The sequence below is a fragment of the Cottoperca gobio genome, chromosome 13 (genome assembly GCF_900634415.1).
Source record: "Cottoperca gobio chromosome 13, fCotGob3.1, whole genome shotgun sequence".
In the NCBI taxonomy this organism is placed as follows: Eukaryota; Metazoa; Chordata; class Actinopteri; order Perciformes; family Bovichtidae; genus Cottoperca; species Cottoperca gobio.
The window spans coordinates 15221912-15244497 of NC_041367.1; the positions used below are offsets into that span (position 1 = coordinate 15221912).

General features: G+C 36.8%; 3 protein-coding genes across 3 annotated transcripts; 1 reads left to right on the forward strand and 2 right to left on the reverse strand.

The window, feature by feature from the left end:
• Positions 1 to 4193: 4193 nt before the first annotated feature.
• LOC115017925 (dehydrogenase/reductase SDR family member 11-like) lies at positions 4194 to 7744 on the reverse strand. The gene is made up of 7 exons (XM_029446663.1): positions 7431 to 7744; positions 6460 to 6669; positions 6067 to 6161; positions 5250 to 5379; positions 4655 to 4747; positions 4508 to 4573; positions 4194 to 4373 (listed from the first exon to the last, which is right to left on the reverse strand). The coding sequence occupies exons 1-7, from the start codon at positions 7725 to 7727 to the stop codon at positions 4332 to 4334; spliced, it is 933 nt and encodes a 310-aa protein (XP_029302523.1). The 5' UTR covers positions 7728 to 7744; the 3' UTR covers positions 4194 to 4331.
• A 1568-nt stretch (positions 7745 to 9312) lies between these two features.
• On the forward strand, positions 9313 to 12888 carry ca4b (carbonic anhydrase IV b). Its single transcript, XM_029446821.1, has 8 exons — positions 9313 to 9406; positions 9598 to 9642; positions 9734 to 9898; positions 10246 to 10391; positions 10496 to 10588; positions 11588 to 11654; positions 11934 to 12097; positions 12682 to 12888. The coding sequence occupies exons 1-8, from the start codon at positions 9346 to 9348 to the stop codon at positions 12859 to 12861; spliced, it is 921 nt and encodes a 306-aa protein (XP_029302681.1). The 5' UTR covers positions 9313 to 9345; the 3' UTR covers positions 12862 to 12888.
• Positions 12889 to 16494: 3606 nt separating this feature from the next.
• Positions 16495 to 18780, reverse strand: LOC115017432 (RIMS-binding protein 2). The gene is made up of 5 exons (XM_029445866.1): positions 18377 to 18780; positions 17916 to 18072; positions 17439 to 17560; positions 17236 to 17307; positions 16495 to 17136 (listed from the first exon to the last, which is right to left on the reverse strand). Exons 1-5 carry the CDS (start codon positions 18596 to 18598, stop codon positions 17071 to 17073), a joined length of 639 nt encoding a protein of 212 aa, XP_029301726.1. The 5' UTR covers positions 18599 to 18780; the 3' UTR covers positions 16495 to 17070.
• Between the last annotated feature and the right edge of the window lie 3806 nt (positions 18781 to 22586).

The following is a 22586-nucleotide window of genomic DNA, read 5'->3' on the forward strand; positions in this document are numbered from 1 at the left end:
ACTATGTGAATTACTAAAAGGCAGGGATTAGATACATGATTACTTATCAATATTTATCTACCTGCTCATTGCGTCTGTGCAACAATTTTGTGAGTGTTGAGGAATTTATGCAATTATTGCTATTTTTTTATTTGATAGGGACGATGCAAATTAACAGTTTCCCTGCTTTCCCTATTTTGCACATTTCTGCACAATAATACTACTTTTAAAATGACAGCTCATTTTTAAATTCAGATATACTGTACATGTGTTTTCACAGTAATTTGTCATATTCTTATTGTATTTCCTTTTTTGTATATTTACATTTCTTGTAAACATGTTTTATTTATTTTATAATTGTTTTTAAAATATTTATATATTTTACATTGTTTTTACGCACCATCATACACCAAAAGCAAATTCCTTGTATGTGTAAACCTACTTGGCAATAAACCAACTTCAGATTCTAAATTCAGAGCATGAAACTGACGTGCTGCACAGCCTTGTGTTGTCAAAACATTTACAATGCAAGACAGCAACTCAGCTTCTTCTTTCTGCTCTTATACAAGCCCATTAATCATTATTTTATTTCTGGCAGGTGATGGTGGCAAACACTAGCCTCCATTTCTCTGACACATATTTTCTGTTTGGGTGCGAGGAGCTGCAGCCTGGTCACAAAACAGCGAGCCAAGTGTTTTTTCCAACATTTGTGGATGTAAACAAATGTAGGCTCTGTTTAAAAGGATGATCATTAACATCAGAAAGACGGTGGGTGGTGGTTGGCAGCCCCTGCTAACCTTGGCTTTCACCCGGACTGGAAGCTGAGCAGGAACCTCGCTGGCAGCTCTCTACAGGCAACATAGAAAGAGATGAAAGTAGGTTTCTCTTTCATCAGGACAGACTGAGATATTTCAGTCTGGATCAAAGCGGCGGACCAGAGCGACGCTGCTAACATGGCTAAAAAGTGATATACTCACTTTATCTGTGAACAAATTCATCATCTTCTCTTTGTGTGTGTTGATATTGTGGAAGATGAGGCTGATCACTCTCCTGTTGTCAAGAAAATAAAGGATTTCATGTTCAATCTCAGAATCAAATTCATGTGTCTTTATGAAATTGTCAGCTTTCTGTTTTTTTCTAACAGATTTCTGCTTGCCACATACAAATATGAGCGCAAACCATGAGATCTACATTCTGGAGGCATGTAATAATATTGTGCTTGTGACCTCTAGTGGGCAAAGTCTGAAGGGATGTTTAATCAAGTTGTGTCGCTCCATAGAAATCCATACTCATACTGTATGTCTGTGAGAAGTGCATTGTTTGGTTTTGCCGGTAACCCTGCTCTTTTTGTTATGCTGCTGGAGAATTTAAACAGTTTAAGCAGTTTTTAAATAACTCAATATATGATCTCTTGGCTGTTTATTTGGATTTATTTTACAATCCAAATGAATCTCCCCTTCTACAAGCAGCCAAGAACATGTCAATAGAAGTCATATGTTTGAAGCATCAGCAAGAAGAAATTAGGAGCTTTAAGGTATCGACATCTGCCTCCTGCCTGTTGTTACTCCTAACAAGTATACACATTTACGTACTATCTGACTGAAAGACAACCTTGAAGAATATCTTCAGGTTCCCCTTTCAGCTCCTCAGCAAAGGAATCCAGTTCCAGGTCTGTATGTCTATTAACAAACTGGCATCTTGCACCAACTCATTGCACTTGGTTGCATCTAAAACAACTTGTGCACCCACTCACAAGTCTGTGGGTGAGCCTCCATGCTGTCACGTCAAACAGGGACAGCACACCACACACGGGCCATGATGCAAAATAATCTGATTATGTTCAATCACACTGAAGGTGAGTTGTATGAATACTGTAGCACATGTTTCTTTGTGTGACTGTGATGTGCAGCATCAGTTCAATGTGCTTTTGTTTGTATTGTACAAATGAATGAGATTATGAATCCGATACACAAAGTACACTCGTCAAATTGAAATGAGCTATTTCACTGACATCTAGTGGACATTAGCCTTTCAGTTTCTCTGTGATTTGAGCTTTCTGAAAAATCAACATTTCTATTACATGCGATGTGTCGGTATTATTATACAAATTTCATTTTACATTTTCTTTTGCATTATTTCACTTTTATTTCAGATATTTTAGATTATTTTCCCCCCGGATGTGTTACCAATTTTCCCCCCGATACTTTACAAATATTTGTGGGATATTGTGCTATTGTATTATTGATAGTGTACCTTAAAATTGAAAGACCTTAAAAAAAATAACCTCTGTTAAAATATTGTTTCTTGATCTCATTTTTTCTCATTCAATTCTAAACTGCATAAACTTCTAATTTAGTGTCTAAAACTGAAATATTTCTATTACATGCCATGTGTCAGTATAAGTTAGTATGTATCAATAGTTCATGAAGTCCACCAGTTGCTGTTGTTTCTCTGACCTTTCTCCTCTCGTGTGTTCCAGTGTTTCACAGTCTCCCTTTGTCCTCCACATCACCGTAGGTCACATCGTTACAAACTCTCGTATGTCCTGGGCAACCCCACATCCAGGTGTTGCTATGAAATCCCTCTCCTGTACCACCAATACACATTTATCAACATCCACTGAAGCATCACACTGCTAAATACATATTCCGAACAGTGTACCAACATAAACATACGTTTATAAGTCATTTTCAGATTTGGAAAAGGTATTGAGATCTTAAACTTAGAAATTGTACTTAAAAAGTAAAATATTTCCAGCTGAAATGTAGTAAAGTAGAAGTATAAAGCAGCATATATAGTACAAATATCTCAAATATGTACTGCATTGTTAGTTTGTGAAGCCTTGTTTTAATACTGTTCAGTAAGTCATGTCCCGTGTTGTAGACTTTTTATGACAAGTATAACCATGCTGTAAAAACAACTGTGAAAAGACTGTTGGTGAAAACAGGATCAATTGCGTTTACCAAACTGAATGAAGCACTTCCTGAATGTGGACATGTGAGGCAGCCCTTCCCCGTACACACCTCCAGTATTACTGCAGGTAAATGTACAAAGTCTTGTAGAAACAGCTTTTCATCCACATTAATGGCGATATAAACTGATGGTGATAGAAACTGTTGCAACACTCAACCTAATTCCTATCAGGAAGGGAAGTCCCTTATCTACGGGTGATAATGTAATGACCCCAGCCTATAGCTGTCTGCAGGTATGATATATGGCTGTACTAAGTGTTATATGATAGTGAATGAATGCAACAAATGGAGACAAATTAATTTACTGTTTAATAAAAGCAGATCATTTGTTGAAATCATTAATTTGTTGAGAAACTGGTAGACTAGAGTCTACAGCTGTGCTGTAATTGGCACAATAGTGCTTTTCCTAACTTCCACACGCGAGCATGCTCACAATCACAATGATAAAACGCTGATGATGAAGCAAGTGGAATCTACCTTGATCACAATCTTTGCTTAGTGTGCTAACGTTTGCTAATTACCACTAAACACAAAGTACAGGTGAGACTCAAGGAAACGTCATTAGTTTTGGTCGAAGTATTGGACAAAATAATGTTTTTACCTGCTGGAGATGCTCGAGGTAGTCAGCAAAATCAGCAAGATTCATCCTTTGAAGACCATGGATGTCTGAACAAAGCTTCATGGCAATCCATGCATATTATCAGCGGGATAAAAGTGGGGACTAACAAAGTCATGTAGCCATGCCGCTGGCATGACTAAAAAATATTACGACATCAAATGTAATTATGTTTAAGCCATGTGCTAACAAATATATGCCCTGCTTAAGGGTCCTAAAATTGATATTTGACTAATATGTTTTTGATATTTTTCCAAACAATATTCTTTCTTTCTTTTCAGGCATTTCACTTATTTATCAGATTTTCCTTTTTACATTATTTTATAAAGAAATCGGATACTTTAGATTATATATATATATATATATATATATATATATATATATATATATATATATATATATATATATATATATATATATATATATTTATATTTAAAGATCTAAAAAAGAATCTTAATATTTGTGTATTTATTTGGTTTTTACTGCATGTTTGTGACATTTTGGCAAAGATATGTTTTTACAACAATTTGATGTTGTTTGTTGCTATTGGTTCATCCTTCTGATCCGTGTTTACTGCTGAGCTACAAATCCAATTTCCTTTTACAACAAAGTTGAAGTGCAACAAATTTCATCTTCAAATCATTTTTATTCTGCAAGTACAATATAATAGTACAAACAAAAACAAAGTTATTCCACGATGAGATAAAGTAATTATAAACCAGGCAGATGGAGAATGCACATTGAATCAGCCGTCACATGTCATCCTACGACACCTGCTCCACAGGTCGCATCTGAATGTCTCCAATCTGAAAGAAAAGACGTAAAGGTTATCTCATTATGAGTAAACTAATGAAACATCAACAGTAAAAGAGCAAAGGTTGAAAACATGTGTGATAAGTCACTAAAGAAAGCACTAAAATATCTACATGAAATGACATACCTGCACATGGGGAGGAGCACTTAGGACGTATGTTACAGAATTAGCAACATCTATTGCTTCCAAAGGCTGTAAGAGAAGGGAAAAGTGAAATAATATGCTAGTAAATATGTCAACAATACTCTGGGAATGTAGGAATCATATTTTTACCTTGAATTTTGTGTATGAAGCAGCTGCTTTATCCGCATTTTGGCTATAGAGCCGTGGAGCAAATTCTGTCTCTACTACACCCGGAGAAATACACTGCAAAAAATAGAGTGGATTTTAAGAAGCTAGTAAACTTCATGAAATTAAAACAATTAGCCTGTGTGTCTAAATCTGGCACATGATGGACTCAAGTGCTCATGTTAATGAATGTGCATGGTCCCTTCTTAGATAAAATAAACAAATACTTTGAATTTATATTATAATTATTATATCTTATAATGATGTAAATGGTTTGCTGAATGCAGTGTTGGAGAATAACTAGTTACATGTACAGGAGTTACATTATTAAATTACAAAATATTGTAATCAGTTACAGAGAAAACATGTTTCTAACATGTTGGTGATTACAAAGGGGTTACATCCCAATATATTATTATTTATTTGTTAGAAAAGTAATCAAATATATAATAAGTTATTTTACTTTGATGAATTCAATGAAATAGTTACATTACTAATTACATTTCTAACAGGGTAACTAGTAATCTGTAACCTATTATATTTCAAAAGTAACCTTCCCAACACTGACTGCATCTCTTACTGTGGCTCTGATGTGGGTGTTCGCCTCGCGCAGCTCCTGTCTCAGGCCTTCAGTCAGGGCCGTTACAGCGTACTTGGTGGAGCTGTAGAAATGTACATCAGCATTGGGAACGACACGGTGTCCGCTCATGCTGCAACAGAAGAAGATGTGCGAGTTGTAAGAAAGGTCAACAGGGTCAGCACCTTAATTTCACGAGACTGATATGATCTCAGTCTCGTGCCTGTGGAATGTTGAAAAATCCCTAAAAATGTAATGCAAGAAAATGTGTGTGCAATCAGCCAATTAATAACTTTTTAAATCATCATCAAAATAATTTTTCAAGCAAAAATGCCAAATATTTCCTACTTACGATGTCTGGATTTTTCTACTTTTTTGTCTTATTTGATAGTTAACTGAATATCTTTAGGTTTTTGACAGTCGGTTGGCCAAAACAAACCATTTGAAGACGTCACCTTAGGCTTCAGAATATTGTGATTCACTATTTTCACATTTTACGGACCAAATGATAAATCAAGAAATAAGTCAGCAGATCAATCAGTACAGGACATATGTTGGTTGCAGCTCTAGTTAGTTCCATAAATGAGTGATCTAGCCTATTATTTTACTTCCTACATTTTGTAAATCACAATGTGATAATAAAATCTTCAGCTCTAATAAGTAGTGTTGCCAATTGCCGTAGTTGAAATTTAAATGGTGAAGATGATGACATTTAAAATATCAAGGAAAGAGATACTTGTGTGCGAGGAATGGAGATTAAATCAAAAGAACTGTAACAAGCATGACCATCAGTGTACATCATCAGTAAATACAAGTGTACCTGTTTAGGTTTATGATGTGCCCATCGTCAACATTTCTTTCTTTCATCGATTGATACGCTTCTCGGGTGCATATACACAATGCAAGAACGTTCACCTGCAACCACCAAGCAGAAAAGTAAAAAAGTAAAGCTATTAATAACTTTCAGATAATAGTCTCTAGTGTGACGGTGGAAAAAAAACACGACTGAATTTCCCTTCACGCACAGATGGAAAACCTAATAAATGATTCCTATGCACATGGAAACTGCTTTTTAGCCACTGTGAAAACTGTAAATGAGTTGTAGTGTAGGAGACATTTCCCAATCTTTTGTTGATACTGGACTCTAAAAAAACATATATTTAATTATATGTACTATATTTCCTTGTTTAAATAAAAGCAATTGCGCTCTTACATCCAGCATGTTCTTCCAGCTGCTGGTTTGGCCATTTAACAGGGACTCTGGATGAGCCAAGCCAGCATTGTTGATGCACACGTCCACCCCTTTGTGCTGCACTTTGATGGCAGCGAACATGGACAGAATCTCCTCCTCGTTGTTCAAGTCACACTTGAAAGGCACCAAAACACCACTGTGGCCTGCACTTTGACACTCAGCTGCCAGTTTCTGAAGTCAAAAATGAAAAAGATCAATCAGCTTTATAGTCAACTCAGGTGTCCACAAAATCCACTTCACCTGGCATTCAGGTCTTATTTTGACATAACCAAAAATATAAAGGGAAAACCTTGCGCAATATCAACTGCAAGAAAAGATGCAGAAAATACAGTACTCAGTATTTCAATTTTCTGGTCATTTAAAAGTCTTTCCTGATCCCTTTTACTTATTGTTACACTTTTATATTCTTTAGAGCAAACTAATAGTTGCTTCAGGGAAACTTGATTTAACTCATTTGTTACAGGTTAGCTTAGCAAGGCAATTGGTCTGATGAGGTAGTAAATCATCCGGGTTTAGACCGTTTTGACACATATCATCTCTAGATTGATTTAACTGGAACAATACAGCCTAAAGACAAGTCAACAGCAACTCGTGTTTATGGAGATTTATTTATACAGGAAAAGAAACGAGGCCAGTTTCTTGTGTTTAGGAATTATTATTTTTACTTTTATCAGCAAATAGTTGTTACTGTGAGAAAGACATAAAGTGCATTTCCTACCACAGTCACTATCAGTTATCTCTCACGTTGTATTTTCACTTTTGCATTTCATCAACAAAGCGTTTGGAAGTTTAGCTAGCTGTTAGCTAATGTTAGCTTCTGCGGTAGTGTCACAGTGCTTTGTACTTCTTGCCTCAGGTGGACTGTTACTCATTAAATCCCTCCACCCCCCAAGAAAGTGCAGAAATTAACTTTAAATTCAGAGCAAACAAACCTGTATTTTTTCGACGTCCCTGGCACAGCCCACCACCTTCATACCGTACCGGACCAGCTCCTTAGCTATGGCCGCCCCGATGCCGACCGAGGCTCCGGTCACTAGGGCCACTCTGCCCCTCCAGCGGTCCATCGCAGCCTGGACACCGGTAACCTGCTGTAAATACAACACCCTCACAACAATGAGGAGAGTGACACCCAGTTTTGGCTGCAGAGATAGAGGCGACCCCGAGCTCCGTGAGGTGCACGTGAATGCAGCACGGTGTAAGAACTTCAGCTCCGCCTCACTGTGCTGCATTCAGGAGAACTGCGAATTGTAGGATTTCACTCAACGGCGTGGTTTCGAGGGCTCGATCACTCAGTTCTGTTAAGCAGATTGTTGCAATATGAAGGAAAAACAAAACTTTGAGTTGGACATACACTAACACACTATGTTTCAATGCTTGTTTAAATGCCAAAACAATCATTATTAAACACACCGTTGTTTCAATCGCATCTCGTACTTACCGTAAATCCCTTATAGAGTTCATATAATTTTATTCCATAAATATCATTATTTTCATGTTTGTAATTTATAGTATTTGACAGATAGTGACACAGATCCACCTGTCCTGCACATGCATGAATTTGAATGTAAATAATATCAAGTTGTTAACCTGCATTTTAATTAAAGGATTTCAACATAATTTTCAAACTGCATTTCCCTTTATTATGTACTGTATATAGTTTCTGTACTTTTATTTTATTTGCTTATTTTAATTCATTATGTATGTATGTATATATATATATATATATATATATATATATATATATATATATATATATATATATATATACTTTTTATAGAGTTTACAACGTACATATTCACTTTTACTATGTATATTGAACAACCTTGGCACAAAAAATCCCTCTGGAGCAATAAAGCTAGATCTTGTCTTATTATTGCTCGTCCTATCATTGCTTATGTTATCAAGCAAACATAGTATATTTTTTAATTCAAATGCATGTATATATAAGCATGTATATGTGTAAAGCTGTATGTGTACATTTATGCCACTTTATTCTATTTTCTGTATCTTGTGCAGTTGTTGCACAAAGGACGACTAGCCTTATAATTATAATATCAACAACTGATTAGAGATGCTTAGAAATGCAAATAATGTAGGCCTATACATTAATTTAAGAGCCTTTGATCGTTCATTTTTCTCTTGTTTAGTGCGCTAGTTGTTTTTCCAGCTGCACTTGATAAGCAACATGTGATACATTATTGACTCAGCATGCGTGCATTTGTGCATGAATGGTAGTTATGCTGTAAGAGTTAAAATAGTAAAAAATTGCTTTGAAACTACATCTACTGTATCACTTACCATTCTGTCATTACGTGACTACAAAATTAGCCAAATAATTCAGAGAATAATATCAGTAATATAGAGAGGAACAGATACAGAGCACATTGCTTGTTAAAAGACTAGTTGAAATGTATTTATAACAGATATATGTATTTAACGTAAGAGTAGCAATACTAGAAATAGTAGTATACGGGCCTAGCATTAGTTGTAAAAGCAGCAGCAGTAAAACAAATACCAACAGTAGGAGTAATTGTAGATGAAGGAGTCATTACAGTAAGAGCAGACAATCATTGCTCCCCCTTGATAATACATTCACCTGTCAAATTAATCATAACTGCATCATTCAAGCTGGGAGTTTTCAGGCCAAACCCTGTGAATAAGATTCCATTCATTATCTTGTGAATATCAGTCTTCAGATATCACTGTTTGTTGTGTATCAGTGGTCAAAGGAACAAGGAATCATAAAACTAAACAAGGAGGTGTGGGCGGGATTGATAGGTGGGTCTATCTGTCTTATAACAGGCTGATTCAAAGCAGGCAGACTCGGACAGATATAGTACATTCACAATGTTGCTTGCACCTGTTTTATTTCTGTTTGCATCTTCCACGAAGATTGTCTCTGGGGCAGGTACGTTCACTAAGAAATAAGAAAGAAGAAATTAAGACAAACAAATGAATTGGTTAGATTCTAAAACATTTATTCTGTGTACATATTCATTTAAAGAAATGTGTGGTGTTTGTTTGTGAAGAAGAATATGAACTATTCCTCGTCTGTTTTTATTTTCAATGAAATTACTTATTTCAAATGTGTTCTTGTAGATTGGTGCTATCAGTCCCAAGTTACATGCAATCACACCTGCACAGGTAAACCTCAAGACGAGCCATTTACCATTTAAATAAAGTAAGAGAATATGTAGTAGTGGAGTTACGTTTTTTCAACCATCTTCCTTCACAGGCCCAGAAGTATGGGGAGTAGTTTCACAGCACTGCAACGGCAGATCTCAGTCTCCAGTGAACATCGTTACAAGGAGATTGCTACCTGATGAACGTCTCAATTCTTTTCAATTCATTGGATATCAAGAAGCTTTTCATGGTCGCCTCATAAACAATGGTCACAGTGGTACGTCTTTGTGATAATATTATTTGAAAAAGAGGATTTGATATAAAACACAATTAGTCAATGAATGATTTTATATCAGTTAAACAGTTACCGCAATTGTAAACCTCTGAGATAACGATCGTGAATAGTTAAAGAGGTGGCAAAAAATATAACACTGAACAAATAAAAAGTTCTGCTGCCGTGCGTTCTCTGATATAATAAAAATGCAAGAGCCTGAAGAAGCTGCAACACATTGATGATCTTTGGAATTTTGCACTATAACCAAATCCAAAAATCATCCAAATGCAAATCATCATCAGAGGAGTCTGTTTTGTGATTTTTGATGAGGAATTTAATGTTTTTTTCAGTTCAACTGGATTTACCCTCCAGTATAAGGATCAAAGGAGGAAATCTATCTGCACAATACAAGGCAGTTCAACTTCACCTGCATTGGGGCAAAGATGGAGTACTGGGGTCTGAACACACAATTGATGGAGAACAATTTCCAATGGAGGTGAGAAATATTAGGATGGAAGTTTGTTATAATCATGTGATAAAGCCGTTTTATGTACTGTATTCAAATAAATGAAATATTTAACTCTTTTATGCCATCAACAGATGCATATTGTCCACATAAAAGATGAATACAACTCTTTAGCCGAGGCTGGAGGAGACCGTGCAGGCGTGGCCGTTCTTGGATTTTTCTTTGAGGTGATTTTATTTGATTATCATGTAACAGAAAAGTGGGGATCTGCTTAAGATGAAAGTTTGACATAAGTAAGATGAAAATAGGTGCAATATTTTCCGGACGAGCAAATCAAATCAAATCAAATTTATTTGTATAGCCCAATATCACAAATTACACATTTGTCTCAGTGGGCTTTACAGACTGTACAGGTTACGACACCCTCTGTCCTTAGACCCTCGCATCGCACAAGGAAAAACTTCCTAAAAGAAACCCCATAATTAAAGGGGGAAAATGGAAGAAACCTCAGGGAGAGAAACTGAGGAGGGATCCCTCTCCCAGGACGGACAGACGTGCAATAGATGTTGTATGTACAGGATAAACCACATAAACATCCTTCTTATAGGATGTCGTCAAAGTATGGCAAAGGTTTAATAATTGCAAAGATATAATTGCCAGGGTTGATCCCTGCGCACAACATCAGGGATTTTTCAGTTATACTTGATCAACTGGCATCATACTTTTGCCATATTTTAAAGCTGTACCATAACTGGGACAAAGGAACACTTGTGAAGGAAAGATGAAAGATTATGTCAATATAATTGTTGGCAAGGTGGTAAATACAATTTAAAGAGAGCTCCTGAAATCTAAGATTCAGTTTTGATGAATGGAGTTATGGACTTAAAATTAAATGGACTAACAATTACATTTGTCTAGAGATGTCTTCAACAATGACATCCAATAAAGAAAAAAAAGATAAATAAATGGCCCAAGAATCGTGCCTTGGGGTGCACCAAAAAAATAGTTGAACACAAGAAACATTGTAAAATAAAGCAGTCATCAGTTAATAAGTAACTTTACAAAAGACAGTTTTAATGTTGTGATAATTAAATAAATAAACAGAAAGCAATAAACCTTTAACAAAACATCCGCATCTGTTTGAATCAAACCATCTACAGTTTGTTGTCTCCACTTTTACAAAAATGTGACTTAAGTAACTTGAACATTTTATTCTTTCATTCCAGGAGTCCAAGTCTGCAAATAAGAAATTCAATCCTCTTATTATTGCTCTGAAAAACATCACACAACCCAGTAAGTCATATCTGCTGACGGGAAAAAATAGGATCATTGTGCTTTATTATCTTATCATTAGCAACAATGTGTATAGGGTCTAAAATGTGCTGCTGATTTTTCAAGCAAGCGTTAGGCTAAAGTGCAATTATTATAAGATAACAACAATGTCATAAAAGACCTTTCTAACAACTCAACAATCAATCGATTAAAACACTAAACTGTCACCTTGAACCTAATAGGTGTCTAACAATTAATTACTTGGTAACTTCATTGTCCTGTAATCATTTATATAACCAGCCAACAGCACGACACTGAAGGGTGTGTCCCTGGAAATGTTCATACCTCCTCAGAAGAATATGACCAAGTACTTTCGCTACGATGGCTCGCTCACTACACCCAACTGTGCTGAATCTGTCGTCTGGAGCCTGTTTGAAAACACAGTTCCTCTTAGCAGGAAGCAGGTAATTAGTTTCACAATTTAAAAAGTTGAATACAATTTTTCTGCATTTCTAACATTCCTACATGCTTTTATTATTTTCCCAGTTACTTAAAATGTTAATTAACAATTAATTAAGATATTCTATCATGCGAAATTTCGAATAGTGTGTATGTTTTGTGTGTGTGTGTGTGTGTGTGTGTGTGTGTGTGTGTGTGTGTGTGTGTGTGTGTGTGTGTGTGTGTAGGGGGGCTATTTTTTTAATAGCTTTTTGTTTGCTGCCTGCTGCAGATAGAAAAGACGCTGATGAGAGCTGTGAGAGTGAATCAAATCAGTACAGATCCTGACTGTAAAATCAAAACAACAAACTGAAAGATGTTAAAAATCTCTGTAGAAAGCTGAGTGGAAGGAGTCGGTTAAAACATTTCTACGGGTTTATCACTTGTCATGTTACATGTTTGGTCCATTGTAAATAGAGTTTTGATTAGAGAAGTAAATAAGTAAATAATTAGATCTTTGGCCTACATCGTCTACCGATTTATCCACCTTGTGTATTTATAGAATTTGCTATTTAACTTTTTCACCTGTCTGTTGCGATGTTTGTTACAGCTCGCTGCATTGTCCCAGCTTCAGTCTTCTAGTGGAAAGCAGATGGTCAAAACCTACAGACCAGTGCAGCCCTTGAATGGACGGCAGGTGTATTACTCCGGAGGTCATGTTGCTCTGGTTAGCTCTGTGTTATACATCATGTCAGTGCTGGTATCCAGTACACTCTCCCATTATGAATAAATACCGCTACGTCCACTGATGATAGTCAAATACATGAAACATAATCTGTTGTATATGTAAAAGTAATGTGTAAATCTACTGTATGCACTGTGTGCGATTTTGTTGTTGTAAAAACAATCTCATACTTCAAGACATGTGTCATAAGCATCTCTTTGTTGTATACTGTATATTAATTACAAATTGTATTTTTAAGTTGTAGATTTAGCATCTTGACACCTCAGAATGTATTCCTTTTTAAAATTTGCAACAAGCTGCACTGAAGTTCACTGTCAATACTGATCAAACAATTGTTTCTTTTGTCTGCACAGTAGCCATGTACAGAACAATTGACAGACTAGAGGACTAACAGTAGAAGTTGTTATACTGCCTCTTATGATATGTTATCAAAATGAATTTGCTTGTGATACTGAAGTGTGAAGTGTTTCCTTCCTGTATTGCATACATTTGAACTCTGAACTGTCCTTTCTTCCAGCGTTAGTCATCCAAATTATGTCGTGTGTGTTAAAAAGGCTGAGCTTGTTGTAAAACATTGTGAAATGAATGAATGAATAAATAAATGAAGTATATGTTGGATTCCTGCTTTGTAGGAAATCATTTTGGGATTTTTAGGGGGCATGTTGTTGTCTTCAGTTACAGTTGTGATAAAGTTTTACATGCTGTTTTTTTCCCATTTGGATTACAGTAATGCACTCAGTGTCACCTCCACTAATACCCACTATGTGGCAGCAACAAACAAGTCTGATAAGCTCTTTGGACTCTGTTTGCATTCAACTGTGGGTAGCAGTTGCAAGCTATGCATACAGTATTTTAAATACGTGTGTGATTGAAAGATTCATCATAACTCTGCAAACATGGTTCATTTTAATTCTCCTACTGATATATTTAAATGCAATTGTGAGAAAAAAACTTGAACTGCAGCAAGCATTTCAAAAGAAACGTACTTTTACAACTACCATTACACAGCAAAAGAGGATTGACTCCCTTTCCGAGATCATTCAGCATAGGTAAAACATAATTCAATTAGTCCTAAGTAGTGACTCAGGAGGATAATACCTACTGGTGTCATTAGATGATGCACTTGTTTTTGGCACCCTCACTGTCTATACCAACCTAAGTACTCGAGGAGATCGCTTTGGATATAATCCCATGTTGTACAGGAATAGATGTCTGATGCAAGCACAGCCTCTGGCACAACAGTGCTGAGATAATCTTCAGGATGCACAGTCATGCTCGCCATTCGCCAAGGTTCAGTCCTTTTTATGTTGGACAACACACATATGGACTCCTTATCACAACATACAACCTTTACGTGTGTGTTTGCATGTGTTGTTTGACAGGGGAAATTATTTTAGTATCTGATTCCTCGTGGCAAATTAAAGTTTTTGTCAACCCATGCATTTGCAACCAGTTTCTTTTTCATCTGCTACAATACTGTCTGCTTGCCTTTTTTTTTTTTTTTTCTCACAAGGACCTCTTTTCTCGGTTTGTACGTGCCGCCCATCCCCCACTTCCTCTTATTTCTCTTGGTGTGACTCTGAGGTTTGGGTTGTCGTGACAACGGAGGACACAGGCCTGTCTCTATTCTATTTGCAAAGTTTCTGTTGTTGCAAGCATATTGCACATTTGCTGCTGGGATAGGGAAGAACCTTGCACCACCATCCCCCACCCACACCTTGTCAGAAATAAGCGTGAATGAGTTCTCAGAAACATAAAAGAGATACGAATCTCTTCCTGTAAACTATACAGAAGATTTTTGGACTTGCACGGCTGTAAAAGATAAACATATTGGAGCACCATACTCCCTCTGCAAATATAAACATCTCTAAAATCTAAAAGCTCACTCAATCAATGAGTGTGCCCATAATCTTGATATACTTTGATCTTTTATCATTATGTTTGTATTTCAGTCAAAGTACACGCCTCAATGCTGCATCAGTAAAGAGTATTTTGTACTGAGATCCTTGATACACATCCACATTTATTATTACTGGGATCAATATCTATCTGCTTTAGTGTCTAACTTCTTTTTTAAAACAGGTGTCGACTTATTACTATATGTCCTTAAAAGGGATGAGCCAACAGCAATGGTGCAGTCTGCAGTCAGCTTCATGGGCGTAGGTTTAGAATTTGCATGTGTGTGTGTGCATGTGCGTGTGCGTGTATGTGTGTGTGTGTGTGTGTGTGTGTGTGTGTGTGCGTGTGTGTGTGTGTGCGTGTGTGTGTGTGTGTGTGTAAATGTGTGTGTATATATAGTATGTGTGCAGATGTGGAAAGTAACTAAGTAGACTTACCTTAAATGTAAATTAAACTCTGAGGTTCTGTTACTTGGAGTATTTCTAGATTGTGAAACTTTCTTCCAGGGTACTACATTTATCTAATGGCCACAGTTACTTTACTGAGTAAGATTGTACATGACAAATGTATAATACTTTGAGATAGACTGTATTGTTAGAATCACTACACAAAGGAATATGGATCTACCAAGAGCAGCTACTGGCTCATACATACAATAAATACATAAAAACATTTCATACATAGCATATTTTAAAACAAATAAATATTTTAACAGGACATGACATACTTAAACATGTTCTAAATAGGACATGTTTAAGTATCTACACTGTGGGTAGCAGTTGGATGCTGTACATATAGTATTTTAACTGTGTGTGAGTGTGTGTGTGTGTGTGTGTGTGTGTGTGTGTGTGTGTGTGTGTGTGTGTGTATGTGTGTACATGTACGTGTGTGTGACTGTTAGAGCTTTTCCTGTGGTAACCACGTGGCTCAGACAGGGTTAATAAAAAGATCAAGTTCACTTCTGGTTTTCTTTCTTCTGGGGAGTCCAAACGCTGGTAAGATCCTGACAGTAAATCACTGTATTTAAAATTCCAATGATTTCTGCTTTTAATTGTTGTTTCTCCCTAATTAAAATGCATTGAAATATACAGGAGTTACTACTTTATGTGTGATTATTTTCTAATATCAGCATCATTTTGAGCAGCATTATTTTTCGTGTTTCTCAGCTGTACAATGTTACAGAATGTGCTTGTGTTGAATGTAATGTGTGAAAACGTGCCTCTACTCAACCCGTCATGTATTCAGTGTTTGCGGAGGAGAAACCAGAAGCTACCGATGTACAGTATTGTCACCCATAAAGTAGAAAGCACTACTAAATTTCATTACACAGTGTAGTGTTTCCTACTTTATGGATGAGTATACTGTTGGCTGCAGAGAAATGAAGAAACCAACGAACTCTGTGTGAAAGAATTTAAAACTTGTACACCACGTCATGAAACCTGCTCAATTTTATCACTTCAGTTTGTGTTATGTTCATTAATTACAAAGTGAGTAGATAGTGGCGCTACTGTATGTAAACATGTCTGAATATAAAATGATATAAATGAATGTAGTAAAATCACATACAAACAAAGCAGGTGAGTATTGTACAAATGTATGATTATTATTTTCAGTTTCTGCTTTACAGTTCTTGCATTGATAACATGAATACTTTCCTTTATGTACAATTGCTGCAAAACTCAAAAACATATTTTCTCCTAAGCACACCATATGAAAAAATAACCAATTATATAAAATAAACAATACTATAATATATATATTATAAACAGGATATAAGGCAACTATTGATATACTATATAAATACACTCTGGTCTGCAAAATGACTGAGACTAAAGGTGTGTTATTAAGGCTAAAATAATATAACCATTAACATAAGGTATGATTGAAGTAATTACAATTACATTTTCATATATAAGCTTTCATTTTGAAAATACATTGGCTCATGTTGTGCCTTGTTTGTAAAAAAAAGTGCATAAAATATAAGCAAAGTGAATGTAGGCAGGTAAAAATTAATGATTAGATTAAACTCATTTGTATTTTCTGTACTTTTCTTTGCCAAATGATTTGTCATTTTGTTTTTCAATAAAACAATTATCTGAAAATTGTATGACGAGAACTCTTTACTGTGTAGCATCCTGATCAATACCGGTAATACTAGTTTAATTGTGCAAATGAGAGACGATCATTGACTTGCAATCTAAATTGCAATGCCGTACTATAATATAAGAAAATGAAAATATATATTTTTGACACATAAAATGTCCATTTAACCATTTTCTTTTAAAAAAAACTGCTGATTTCCCACAGAGTCTGAGACTTGGCATTTGTGGCAAACATCTTAGTCGGCCTTTTCTTCTAACTCCAGGGAAGCAGCTGCAAGTAGTTTGATGGAACCAAACCTCGACGTCCGTGCAGATCCCCCTAAGATTGAGATAAAAGTTAAATTTGTCCTCAAAAGTCAGTTAAAAAACTAATCAATTTAATCAATCATTGTATTGTAATTGTAGAAGTGAAACTCACATAGTAAAATCCATCTTGATCCATGTCACCCAACACGTAAATGATGTCTCCAGAACGAAAGCCAAGTTCATCCTTTGAGAGAGAGAAAGAGTTTTGAAGCATCACCACAAACCACTTTGTTGTATTTGAAACAACAGAGGAGCCTGAATTGGTAGAAAGTGGTTAAAAACACAATGTGGTTCAAGTGTCATTAAAGTGCTCACTTCACTGTTCATGTTCGGTGAACTTTCCCACGGGTCGTAGTCAAATAAGGCCACCATTCGTCGAACGACCACATCATCAGAGATACTGGCTACGTCGCTCAGATCTGGCGTCAAACACATACCTGTGGGTCAAAATATACAAACACTCCTTTGAAATCACACAACTTTAATGTGAAAATATAGAATGAATTTGCACATGTGCTAGTGAGATCATCAAATCTCAAAGAAATAACTGCTAAAAAGCTGACATACTTCAGTGTTCATACTTTAATACATTTGAGCTAGTGCAAGATTTCTGAATTACTTTTACTATTTCTTATTTGTTGCAGTATGTTTTTTTTATTTCTTTAGTTGCTTCCTACAGTTACAAACACACAGCTCAGTGCAAATACCCCTACGTTACTTCATATTACCTCTGCGTTAGTGTTCGAGCAGTGTCCTGCAGAGCAGTGTCCTGCAGAAACAAAGGGTTTATACCTGTGTGGTCCACAGGGAGGAATCCTTGCTGCATGAGTAGGTGCTTCAGGTACTCATCATCCACTGGGACTTCAGCCACCATGTTACTTGGCACATAACCGGAGAGACCGCCAGACTCTCCGTGATAGAAACCATCAGAGTCTGTGTCTCCAAACACCTAATAAATGCAGAATTGTATTACTTTATTTGTGGGGTTTGGGAAGATAAAAATGGATATATGCACGTTCCATCTATCACTTGTAAATGGTGACAGGAATTAAAGAAAAAAGCAGATATCTTTGTACACAGTTGGCATGAATCTAGCACAAGCAGGAAACACCATCATGTTCTTTCAAAGAAGATTTTCAACTGATAAAGTGAGGAAATAAATATGAGCTAAATATGCCAGCACACTTGCAGAGCTCCTGCTCTACTTTTACATCAAGTTGCAAAAAGTAAAAAGACATCACATGGTGTTTTACCTTGATTATCTGGCCTGGCACAAAAGGTAGTTCCTCTGCAGCCCTCTCATAGTTGGGGGACATTGCAGCAGGGTTGTATGGGTAAAGTGCCACAAAGAGTCGGACGGTGGGAATGAACACCTGGCTCGCTGTCTCAAGCTCCCATAGTGTGACTTCCTCCGGAGTAAGAATCCTCACTTTATCTGGGAATATCAAAACATCCAACTCCCGCCTTGTCTCCATTTGCAGCAGCCTTAGCGCTCGACTGTCCACTTGACAGGCAGATGACCGCTGTGGACCGAAGACCTCTCCTACCCTTATCCTAATTTGATGAAACTAAGCTAAGCAGAAGGAACAGTAATCCTCTTTGAACGCAAGTGGAGCGATTCATTAGTTCAGCGCTGCTCGTTGCAGTGTAAGACTGCATGGTTTGCAGAAGAAAGGTTATCTGGCTCAGATAAGAGCATGTAGTTCTTCCAGGCTGCTTCCATGTGGCTGCTGAGATACTGTATCTCCTATTGCATGTCAAATATTACTAAAAACATTTGTGAAAAAACTGTTATGGAAATAGAGGTTTTCCAAACATGCATTGAAAAATAATTAGGTTTATTCCCATAATTGGAATGTAAAAGTAGATCACATAGTTATAAGGACTTTATTTTTGCAAATATGGCTGTAAATAAAGTGATACTCTAAGAAAACAATAACGTTGAAGCATAACTGTGAGGATGCATTAAAATGACACTTTTCCCTATAGACTCTGGTCTTATAGGCCTGATTTGAAGCCATTATCCATATTATTTAAAATGTTAATCCATGGTTAATTGTGAAAAGGCAGTATTTTCCTCCTCCTCCTTGACCTAGTTTACACATCATTGAAAGTCACGCTTGCTCTCTTGACCTCTGGTCGGGTCAGCAGGTGATCTCTTTCTGCAGAGAAACAGAAGCTTTAGAGAATAGGAGGTGAACACGTACATGCTGGGGAGTTTTTGTGACCTAGTGTTTTGTTTAGACACCCCAAAAAAAGAATTTAGGTGGTGGTATGTATCATTTTAACAGGGCACTTCAAATCTCCACATGATGTTTTAAACATTACATTTGCCAACATGGATTTTTTATAAAATGTGAGATGAACATTTTCTTTAACTTGCGTGTGTTTAGTTATTTAATTAATTAGTTTCATATGTCAGTTTTTATTAAAGGCAGTCCTCATTTCCTCAATGCATTTATGTTTTTGTGCAGCCTCATTGCTTTGTGTATCGTTTTAATACCAATTTTTCAATAGTTTTTATTTTTTGTTCCTTATTTCTCCCATCTATTGTGTTTGTATCTGTTGATGTTTGTGGCGAGCTGATGCATACAATTGTCCTTACGGGGAATTAATAAAGTTCTATTGATTTGTCGCCTGTCCTGTGAACAGTTCCTGTGGTTTTAGAAGCTTTTTCATGTTGTTACTCAATACACAAGACCCAAAATAAACTGGATCCAGAGACAGCTACACCAAATATATAGATTTTAGTGCAAGGTTAACTCACAGCAAGCTAAGGTGACTCAAACCACACATTTAAGCACATATGTATGCAAGACGGCTACTCTACCACTCATTCCCCCCTTCAATACAAGCCCCACAAAAAAATAAAATGGCCCATCCAACTGATTAGTGCCTAAAAGGCCAAATAAAATGTAATATGTCTGGGAAACACAGTGGTTGGCTCTTTGCGTAGTGTTTGTTGAAAAATTAAAATAATCAAGAGCACATTGATATATAAAAGGAAGAAGAAGCATTTCACAAAAAATATGCAATGTAAAAATAAATAATATATCTTGCGAGACTGGAACACAGTTCCCTTCCCCAGTTCGGAGACACGGAGGTGACAGGAATCTATATTTATAAAGAATATTGTATTAAAAGGACTAAAAACCTATTTAAATACATCTCGCAATCACTCCAAGTTTTAGTCCCTCACCAAACATGAGGAATCTAACAAATAACTCAGCTTTAACAATTATTTAAGAAATATCTTGTTCAATTCTATGATCTAAAATAAATATTTCATGGTGCTACAGTTGAACTATTGAAATGATTGATTTGGAACACAGTTTTAAAAAGGGAGCCTACCAAATAAAACACCAGAGGAAGGCTAGACAGCCTGTAACCTTCGCTTCCACATTCACAACAGCACAATATTTAACTTTAAAACAGCTAAACTGCAGAACTGCCTTAATTTCCAAGTTTGGCCAGAAGAGGGAGCTGTGAACTATTGTTTTTCCATCTGCTTTAAATAGCTCATATTCCTAGTTTGGTAAAGACTCCGCACATAAACCAGGGTGAAATAATTTACACGTACTGTAACCCATTGAAGGGACAAAACATGCTGTGATATGAAACTGCTGCCTCCGATAAACATGGTCTGATCTCAGTAAGTATGCTTGGAAAATAGTTGCACAAATCCAACCTCACCAGCAGTTTGCCCTTTGCATCGCTCATATGGCACGGAGGACAGGAAGTGCTGTGATCTCAGATTACAGGTTAGGGACACCCTGTGAGCTGTCCTGCTAAAATGATGATGTCATGATTTTAAAAAGATACATTAAAAAGTCTGAGAACATGGGACACAGTCCAGGATTGGACATTTAACATATCAGATATTTAATAGGCTGATAACATTCAAAATGGGTGAATATGTATGGCCTTATCCTTATAATAAATAATTAGCCATTTAATAAAATCTGTGAAATAACACAAATTTAGACATGAAGCATGACAACAATGTTCCAAAAATGTATCCTAAACTCACTATTAAGACCTCTACCCGTCACCATGGCGGTGAGCCCACCATGACTCTTGAGGGTTCGTCATAACATTGTATTTGTCTGCCTGTTTTCTTGAACACAACTCTGTTTTATGACGAGTCCAGGAGGCACAAGGCGTCTGACCCGCTGGTCCGAGGGTCACTGTGGCTCACTCTCCTGGACAGTGAGGAACTCAGCAGGCTGTGAGGGCCTCTGGTCATGTTACAAGCATGTACAGTTAAAACCTAGTCTGTGACGTGTCGGCCCAAGTGTGTCTTCTCACTTTCACTGTTTCAGGTTGATTTTCATTCTTAAATCTCTTTAAACATTGGCGTCTAACTGTCCAGCAGCCACAGTCCAGATAGCAGAAGATCTGAGTTCATCACATTACATTTGTTGAAGGAACGTAATGACTTGTTTGGGACTTAAAAAGGGAAAGTTTAGGACTTGCTTCTGAATTTTATTGAATTTATAGTGGTAGAAATCCACTTTACAAAACGTTCATGGTGTTATGCTTGCCTGAAGGTAGAGATATGCAAGTTCTTAAACTAATACACAAATCACATTTTTGTGTTAATGGGAGAAGTGACACCTTCGTTGTGTAACCAAATCCTTACAACTCAGGCAGTGTGACTAAAGGTGTGACGGCCAGGTCAATGTGCGTTATTGATTTCTTTTTATTATAACTGAATTGTGATTTCACTACTCATGTCAATGGTTTCTAGTAGAGATGTTAGGTAGACAGAAAGAGACAGAATTCATTTTCTATGAATATCTGGAGAATCCGGTCTGCACATTGTCCGTAGCTTCCCTTTCACACATGGAGCACACAACTGGAGATTGTCTGTGTCAGAAGCGTTCTCACTTACTGGAAATGCTAAATGCATTACAGTTTGGTGAAGCTGAGGGGCGGTGCCTGGGTAGAGTGCACAGGAGGCAGGACAAGACGCAGATTATGCCATGGTGACGTAGCGGTTTCATCATTTTGGAACGCGTCTCTTGTCGTATGTTGAATTTGTCTGACAATTTTGGCGTCGGCCCTTACAGATAGAAGTTACTGAATCTCGTTGTCAGTTAGAGATTTTTCATTGATTGTCGTTTTCATGTATATGACTCTTCTTCTTCACCCTCAGATGTTTGTTTTGTGTCAGTTTTACGCCAGCCACGATAGAAAAGTCAACAACATGCCAACTCACACGCCATTGATGCTCCGGACAAAGAGCGGCTCTATTTACACATGAGATCAATTGGACGTTACAGGGACCTTGCAAGATAATGTTCGTTGGATGTCCAGTCCGAATGATTCGCACATTTGCGTTCTCCCATACAGCTCGCTCATGTAACTCGATATGGGCCCAGTGGCTAACAAAAACATTCTGTCAGAACCTCCCCTGAAGCCCAATTAGCCACATGCAGGTTGCGAATAAAAGGGGACCCC

Coding starts and splice junctions, on each gene's coding strand:
- LOC115017432 (XM_029445866.1), bottom strand. CDS start 18,598: ATGGAGACAAGGCGGGAGTTGGATGTTTTGATATTCCCAGATAAAGTG. Junction 17,561..17,915: donor CCTCCCTGTGGACCACACAG/GTATAAACCCTT, acceptor TTTGACCCACAG/GTATGTGTTTGACGCCAGAT. Junction 17,308..17,438: donor CACCGAACATGAACAGTGAA/GTGAGCACTTTA, acceptor TCTCTCTCAAAG/GATGAACTTGGCTTTCGTTC.
- ca4b (XM_029446821.1), top strand. CDS start 9,346: ATGTTGCTTGCACCTGTTTTATTTCTGTTTGCATCTTCCACGAAGATT. Junction 9,899..10,245: donor CATAAACAATGGTCACAGTG/GTACGTCTTTGT, acceptor TGTTTTTTTCAG/TTCAACTGGATTTACCCTCC. Junction 10,589..11,587: donor TTCTTGGATTTTTCTTTGAG/GTGATTTTATTT, acceptor CTTTCATTCCAG/GAGTCCAAGTCTGCAAATAA.
- LOC115017925 (XM_029446663.1), bottom strand. CDS start 7,727: ATGCAGCACAGTGAGGCGGAGCTGAAGTTCTTACACCGTGCTGCATTC. Junction 6,162..6,459: donor GCTGGAAGAACATGCTGGAT/GTAAGAGCGCAA, acceptor TGGTGGTTGCAG/GTGAACGTTCTTGCATTGTG. Junction 5,380..6,066: donor CACATCATAAACCTAAACAG/GTACACTTGTAT, acceptor CTTCTGTTGCAG/CATGAGCGGACACCGTGTCG.